The sequence below is a fragment of the Aulostomus chinensis genome, chromosome 7 (assembly GCF_037954235.1).
Source record: "Aulostomus chinensis isolate RoL2024-O1b breed Wild chromosome 7, RoL_Achi_v1.0, whole genome shotgun sequence".
In the NCBI taxonomy this organism is placed as follows: Eukaryota; Metazoa; Chordata; class Actinopteri; order Syngnathiformes; family Aulostomidae; genus Aulostomus; species Aulostomus chinensis.
In genome coordinates, this window is record NC_141326.1 from 67501 (window position 1) to 75575 (window position 8075).

An 8075-nucleotide genomic window follows, 5' to 3' on the forward strand; every position below is an offset into this window, starting at 1 on the left:
CTTCCTCCACTCCTGTGTCTCCTGCGACCCCTCCGAATACCGAAAGGACTATCACAACGCGGCACGAACCTGAACGAACCCGACAGAAAGACAAAGGTTCCCATTCCCCCCAAATACGACAACCTGTTTTTAATTCTCACCTAATTAACACCGAACTGAATAAGGATTGTACAGGAACTTACTTACCGTTAATTACCACTCCATTGACGGTAATTGACGACGCCCTCGCCTCGGGGGACCCTCTTTCTGTTCCCCTTAAAACAAATCCAAATTCTGGAACAAACATGAGATACGAAGAACGGGTTGAAGATAGAGAACAGTCACTTACCTTGGAGACGACGGTCAACCTTCTGCCTCAGGATTCGGGAGATCGGAAATCCAATTTAAACCCCAACTTCTCTGACCGAGGGGAGTTCATGGTCCCTGCAAATAGCTCGGAAAATTCTATTCTGACCTCATCTGCGACACCAGTCCACTCCGCTCACAGAAAAAGACCCATTTACCATGAGAAAACATTCCATAAAATCTCCACATGGAATTTGAAAGTGGAGTCACCTTTTTTAATTGTGGGGGACTCAAATCTTTCGAGAATCCCCCATTTTAACAATCCAGATCTTCAAATTGACAGCTTTCCTGGGGCACAGGCTCATCATTTAACAGCCATCATTAGAAAACTACCAACACACCCGAACACCCATAAAATCATCTTGGCTTTAGGTCTCAATAATATATTGAGGGAACAACTGATGGACACAATTAGAAAACAATTTCACCAGCTTTATTCAGCGGCAAAGGACATCTTCCCACATGCGGAAATATTCTTCCCGTTGATCCAGATTTCTAAAAATCAAAATAGAAAAACTCATGACAGGGTAACTCAATTAAACCAGTTTTTAAAGAAAAAATGCAGAACTCTACACGGCATTCCAGACAGTAACTTTAAGGTAAAGTCAGACCAGGTACATTGGACAGCATCCACAGCAGATGCTATCCTTATGAACTGGCTAGACCAGTTAAACTGCTGAGGGAGCGTACGGGATTTCCCGACCCTGTGGATAGCAATATCCTGAATCTCTCCCTCTCATATGTCCTGAACAACGCTGAACGCAGCATACTAGAAAAAGGTCTTTTTTTTATTCCGACACCAACTCACATAAATAAAAATGACCTACGCCGCAGTCTCTATGATTTCCATAGACGACTAAAACTGAGGCATTATTTTAGAGATGCTGTCTCCAGTCAGGGACCAAGGTTTACTGAGCCCTCATTCTGGGAACCCTCTGGTACCAACAGTCCACCGGAACTGGAAAAGTTGACAGAGCAAGATAATCTGATTCTGGAGGAATTCCACCTAAAAAAACAATCAGAATCCAATTTAACATCTCTGGAAAAAGAAGCTCTCAAACAACTACGACAGAACCTTGACCTAATTATTAAACCGGCGGACAAGGGTTCGAAGATTGTAATACAGGACAAAGCACAGTACCTCATTGAAGCTGACAGACACCTTAAGAACACTCTGCATTATAAACCTTTGGAGAAACCCCTTCAAACAGAAACCCAACATCAGTTACACTGCATCATAGAAGACCTATATAAACGGAAATTCATTTCACACAAACAAAAAACTTACCTCAAAGGTCCAGCCCTCCCACGTCCGAGGAAATTTTACCTCTTACCGAAAATACATAAAGACCCGGAGACCTGGACAGTTCCACATCAGATTCCACCTGGCAGACCCATCGTCTCTGACTGTGGGAGCGAATCCTACCGGATTGTGGAATACATCGACTCCCACATAAATCCTCTTTCGCAGAAACATGGCAGCTACATTAAAGATACGTATGACTTTTTAGAAAAAATCAGGTCAATCGAAGTTCCTCCTGACACACTACTCTTCTCAATTGATGTTGACTCACTATATACTAATATAGATACCACCCTAGGACTCCATGCAGTTAGGGAGGTTCTTTCAAGATCCCCGGATCCCTCTCGTCCAGATGATGCTCTCCTGGAACTGCTGGAAATTAGTCTAAAGAGAAATGACTTCATTTTCAACTCTTCCTCTTACCTTCAGGTCCATGGGACAGCAATGGGGAAGAAGTTTGCACCCGCTTATGCCAACATATACATGGCGGAATGGGAGAGGACGGCATTCCTGAAATGCTCAAAACTCCCCATCCTCTACTTAAGATATTTGGATGACATATTCGGGATCTGGAGTCATTCACGTGAGGAGTTTAATCATTTTTTTAACATCCTCAATGAACACCACAACACGATTAAATTGAAGGCTAGTATACAGACGGAGGAACTCCAATTTTTAGATACAACGGTCTTTTTTAAAAAGCACAGCAACCATTGGAATCTGGCAACCCGAGTATATTTTAAAGCTACAGATACACACGCACTTTTACATAAACACAGTTTCCATCCCCGACATACTTTTAAAGGCATTGTCAAGTCTCAATTGATACGATTCCGCCGTTTGTGCACAGACCAGGAGGACGTTGAAAAAGCCATAACCACTCTTTTTAAGGCTTTACGTCAGAGGGGCTACAGTAGGTCCTTCCTGAGGGAAATAAAAAGGGAAACAGTAGGTAGAATAACTGCCCCTGCTTCCCAACCTACCGAAAATGGGATTATTCCCCTCGTAACCCCTTTTTCCTCCTCCTCTGTGATTTTAACCTATAAAATGAGACGGAATTTTATTCAACTCCAAGATGACATGCCTTTTTTTGCACAGTTTTCTATGATGAATGCTTACCGTAGAAACAAAAATCTTAAAGACCTTCTCGTCCATGCAGGATTGGCTAACGAAAGGGAGACAAACCATATACATTTTAGAAGATAGAATTTTATTTACAACCCACAACGTTATTTACAACCCACAACCCTTCTTTTCCTCCTTCGGGAGAAGGGACAAGGTCCCTACCTTTTTTCCTAACCCTAACCCTAACCTAACCCTAACCCTAACCCTACCCTAACCCAAACCAATTCCCTCCCCCTAACCCTAACCTTAACCAACTCCCTTTTCCTAACCCTAACCCTAACCAATCCCTTATTCCTAACCTCGATCCTAGACCTAACCCCTTCTCCCCCCTCGAACTGGCTTCCTCTCCTGGGATTACCCCCCCTCCAAGGCCCCAGAGGATCTCTCGTCCGCCGAGGCATACCCCATGGCAAGGAAGCTCATTGCGAATCCCCTCTTTGAACCTAGGGGGTTTGTATAGTGACAATTCCAAACATCTTCCTCCCCCGAATCATGATACTGATCATGAAAGAGGACGGGTACTCACGACGGTGGAGATCCATTCCGACCATCTGGGGAGTCCTTCAACACCTGAGCGTATGGGCAGACCAGAAGAGGATGTCAACACTGGTGTCGTCGTACAAGCTAACCATTACACTTCTAAAATACTTACCACACCGCTCACGAACGTAGCGGTTCTGATGGAGGACCGTCTGTCTGCCTCACTCTCAGATGCCGCTACGCAGGACAATCCTTCACCAGCTCCGGACTTCTTACAACTATCACCTCTGTTAACCGTGGAACACAGGGACAACTTTGCCCGCTCGGAACAGAATAGACCCTCAATAAACATGAATACAGTGGACTTACCTGCCCCCCTAAAACCTCTATCTACTTTCGAACACTTATCTGTACAACTACCTCCTTGTTCCACAGATATTCCCGCTGTGGTGATTTCGCCTCCTTTGGGGGATCCCACAATGCTGTCTCCGACGGAAGATTCCCAGGAAAATGGGGTGTCGCTTGTGGATGTGTACCCACAAACACATGATCAGAATGATACGTTCAGGGACACGGCGACAGCGTCGGAAGACATGAATACATCTTCCGTTATGGACCCTTATAAAACAACATACAGAAGGAAACCCACTTACCACAAGAAGGAATACCATAAGATCGCAAAGTGGAATTTGGAGGTCAGATCACCATTCATCATAATGGGGGACTCAAACTTGGCCCGTATCCCCCATTTTGAACATCCTCATCTACAAATTGACAGCGTTCCAGGGGGACAGATACACCACCTAACTGGAATTTTGAAAAAACTATCACCCTGTTCAACAACCCAAAAAGTCATCATATCGGTGGGCCTCAACAATATTTTACAAAACCACCTACCGGAAACCCTAAAAAAACAACTGCTACAACTCAACTCAATATTGAAGAAGACATTCCCCCATGCGTCTATCTTCTTCTCACTCCTACAGATTTCTGCAAGAAAATCAATCCAATACCATAACTTGGCTACTCAAGTCAATCAATTCCTGACCACCAAATATAGAACTTTGAACGGCATTGATAATGACCTATTTACCACTGAGTCTGATACAGTCCATTGGACAGCTTCTACAGCTACATCGATTTTAAACTCTTGGTTGTCTCAGTTAAACTGAGGAGGGAGGGGACAGGAATCCCTGACCAAAAAGACAGTGATGTCCTCAACCTCTCCCTTTCTTATGTTTTAAGTGCGGCAGAATACAGTCTTTTAGAAAAGGGCCTCTTTTTTATTCCCACTCCCTCTAGGATCGACAAGGACGACCTGAGGAGAGATGTTTTTAATTACCACAGGAGACTTCAATTGGCATGGTATTTTAAAGACTCGGCTGTTCATTTGGGGAAACGCTTCGTGGAACCTTCCTCATGGGAACCTCCCCAGGAGAAAATCCCTGTGGAAATATTCCAACTTATTAACCGGGATACTCGTATGGTGGAGGATCTCCCCACCAGGAATAATGGGAGATCAAATCTCACCTCCCTAGAAAGGGATGGTCTTAAAAAGTTAAAAAATAATGTGGATCTCATCATTAAACCTGAGGACAAAGGTTCCAAAATTGTCATACTCGACAAAACACAATACCTGATCGAAGCACAACGTCATCTTTCCAATCCACAGCACTACAAACCCTTGTCTGTCTTTACAACTACAAACCCAAAAACATTTACGTGAGGTCATAGACGGGAGGTACACACAAAAATTGATCACACATAAACGTACTTACCTGGGGGGAACCGGACCTCCCACGCCCACGTAAATTTTATCTTCTTCCTAAGATCCACAAGAAGCCGGCCACCTGGACGATCCCCTTTCAGATTCCTCCGGGGAGACCTATTGTGTCTGACTGTGGGAGTGAATCCTACCGAGTCGCTGAATTCATCGACTCGTTTTTAAACCCACTCTCCCGCAAACACGACAGTTATGTCAAGGACACCTATGATTTTATTGAGAAAATTCGTTCAGTCCAGGCTCCACCAGGATCCTTGCTCTTCTCCATCGATGTGGATTCTTTGTACACTAACATCGACACTACGCTTGGCTTACAGGCAGTAAGGAAGATTTTTAATAGATTTCCAGATCCCACTCGACCGGATGAGGCGCTCCTTGAATTGCTGGAGCTTAGCCTGAGGAGGAACGACTTCCAATTCGGTTCTTCCCATTATCTCCAGATTCATGGCACTGCCATGGGCAAAAAATTTGCCCCAGCTTATGCTAATATATACATGGCGGAATGGGAGAGTACCGTTTTTGCCAAATGTGATAAACTATCTACCGTATATATCAGATATTTGGATGACATCTTTGGGATCTGGAGATATCCACGTGAGGATTTCTGGGAATTTTTTAACATTTTAAATAATCACCATACTACCATTAAACTCAAAGCCAACATACAGGAAGAAGAATTAGAATTTTTGGACACTACAGTTTTTTATAAAAAAGAAACTGACTATTGGAAGTTGGGGACACGAGTTTATTTTAAAGAAACGGATACACATGCTCTTTTACGCAAACAGTTTCCATCCTAAACATACCTTTAAAGGCATCGTAAAATCACAACTGATAAGATATCGCCGTCTTTGTTCGGAGCCAGCGGATGCAGAAAGGGCCACCTCGATCCTCTTTGGAGCCTTAAAAAAGAGAGGATATAGTAGGACTTTTTAAAGAAATATCAAGAAAGAGGTGTGGAACAGAACAACGGCCTCTCTGCCTCAATCCACCTCCAGGAAGATCATCCCTCTGGCATCCACATTCTCCTCTCCGACCCGACATCTTACCTATAGGATGAGACAGCATTTTATCCAACCGCAGAATGCCGTGCCTTTTTTCTCCTCTTTGTCCTTGATTTTAGCTCACAAAAGGAATAAAAACCTCAAGGATCTCCTTGTCCATGCGGCATTCTCGGACACCCCGAGATCTACGCACTCTTTCTTTAGGAGGGCTAAATTCATCTATAATGAACATAGCAAGAGGGGTGCCCCATTGGACCACACTTTGAGTCCTGAGTCCTCGAATCTTGTCTATGTCATCCAGTGCAGCCACTGTAATAAAATCTACGTGGGTCAAACAAGGAACAAATTAAAGGAGAGACTACAGCAACATATTTATTGCATTAAGAAATCTACCGAAACAGCGCTCATACACCGTCATTTTAGACAATATGGTGTTAACAACTTGACCCTCATGGGGGCACTGTCTACTTCCTCTGTCTCAGCCCGAAAACGCAGAGCTTTGGAGTCATCTCTTATTCAGAGACTAGAAACAATCCATCCTCTGGGTCTGAATGAGCGCTGGGATTTGTATTTTTTTTTTATAAAAAAAGAAAATTCCCTTTAGAAGAAAGTCTCTCTTTTTCTTAATGTTCTTAGCATTGCCCACAAATGCCATTTATATACTTGTCTTTTAAAACTTACCGATGGTTCAGTGGTGTTGTCTCAGGACTCCGATTGTCAATGGCATGGGTTTCAAATCCAGGTGTGGCCCTTTGCCCATTCAGGATCACCCAACTTACCTTTAGTGAGACACAGGTTATTTTATTCCCTTTTAATAGGATCTTAAGTTTTATCCTTTTTTAATGAAAATCTATGGGTGGACAATTTGATTACACGTGCCCGCGCTCTTTCCTCTCTTGTTGGAGAGGAAATTTTACCCTTCCCCTAACCCTAACCAAACCCTAACCCTAACCCCTAACCAATTTGGGATCTTGCCTAACCCTAACCAATTTGAAATCTAGCCTAACCCTAGCCCCATTCCTAAACCTAACCCTCTATTGTTTACTCTAATTTATCCCAGCCCTACTTATTTTATCTAAATTTATGCCCACTGTATTCTAACCCTAACCACCCATGGTGTTAAGCTAAATTAAACAACCCAAAGAAACTAAAGCTAAATGAAAAACAAAGTCAAAGTAAAAGATGTATAAAAAGCCAAATAAGGACCTAAACGGAAACATAAGTGTGGAAGGAAAGGAGCAGTGTGTGTAGGAGCAGTAGAGCTAGAAGGCAGAGAAGAAAAAGTAAGGGCAAGGGAAAGAAAGGAGAAAAGAAGGACTATAAGGAAAGAAATGAAGTAAGAGGGATTGGGACAAGAAGGAGTAGTAAATAATTGGTTAAAGTAAAAAAAAAAACAAGATTTAAATGAAGTCCAAATAGGATGTAAATAAGATAAATAAATCTATATTAAATCACATAAGGGGAATTGAACTAAAGAAGACATAACTAAAGAATTAGACTAACTAAAACAAAAGGAAAACTTATTGGGAGCAGTAAGGTAATAGGAAAGCAGGAGAGGAGGAAAAAGGAAAAACAGAAAGCCAAAGAGATTCATAAAAGGCTGGCTCCGCCTGAAGAAGGCCCAAGTGGGGTCGAAACGTCACGGCATAAACCAGCCATTTATTTAAGGCAATTAAGCCTAATTTTTGGAAAACCACACCTCCTTCGGGTGGTGGACCCAGCCCCCAGGATGGACAGTGCATTCCCACTTCCCACTTAGGTGGGGAGTGGATTCTAACCCTACAACCTAACCCTAAACCCTAACCCTAACCTTTATCTTTCTGGAGTCCCTAACCCCTAACCCTAACCCTATCCTCTGCCCTCTACCCAAACCCTAACCTCCTCCCTTTACTCTTGCCTAACCCTAACCCTTACGCACGCACACGCACGCACACACAGGCACACAAACACACACACACACACTCACCCACACAAGTGCTATCCACCCCATACTAACTTGCAAAATTCATACCCAACAAAGTACTACCAATACACT

At 43.2% G+C, this 8075-nt stretch overlaps 1 protein-coding gene across 1 annotated transcript in view; it reads left to right on the forward strand.

The window, feature by feature from the left end:
* LOC147258105 (uncharacterized) overlaps nt 1-6091 on the forward strand; it is a 6338-nt gene extending 247 nt beyond the window's left edge. The window contains exons 2-4 of the mRNA XM_086207614.1: nt 1695-2653; nt 5084-5356; nt 6035-6091. Of these exons, the coding sequence (XP_086063740.1) occupies nt 1695-2653; nt 5084-5356; nt 6035-6091 (1289 nt within the window). The remainder of the gene's footprint in view (nt 1-1694; nt 2654-5083; nt 5357-6034) is intronic.
* Nucleotides 6092-8075: the final 1984 nt, after the last annotated feature.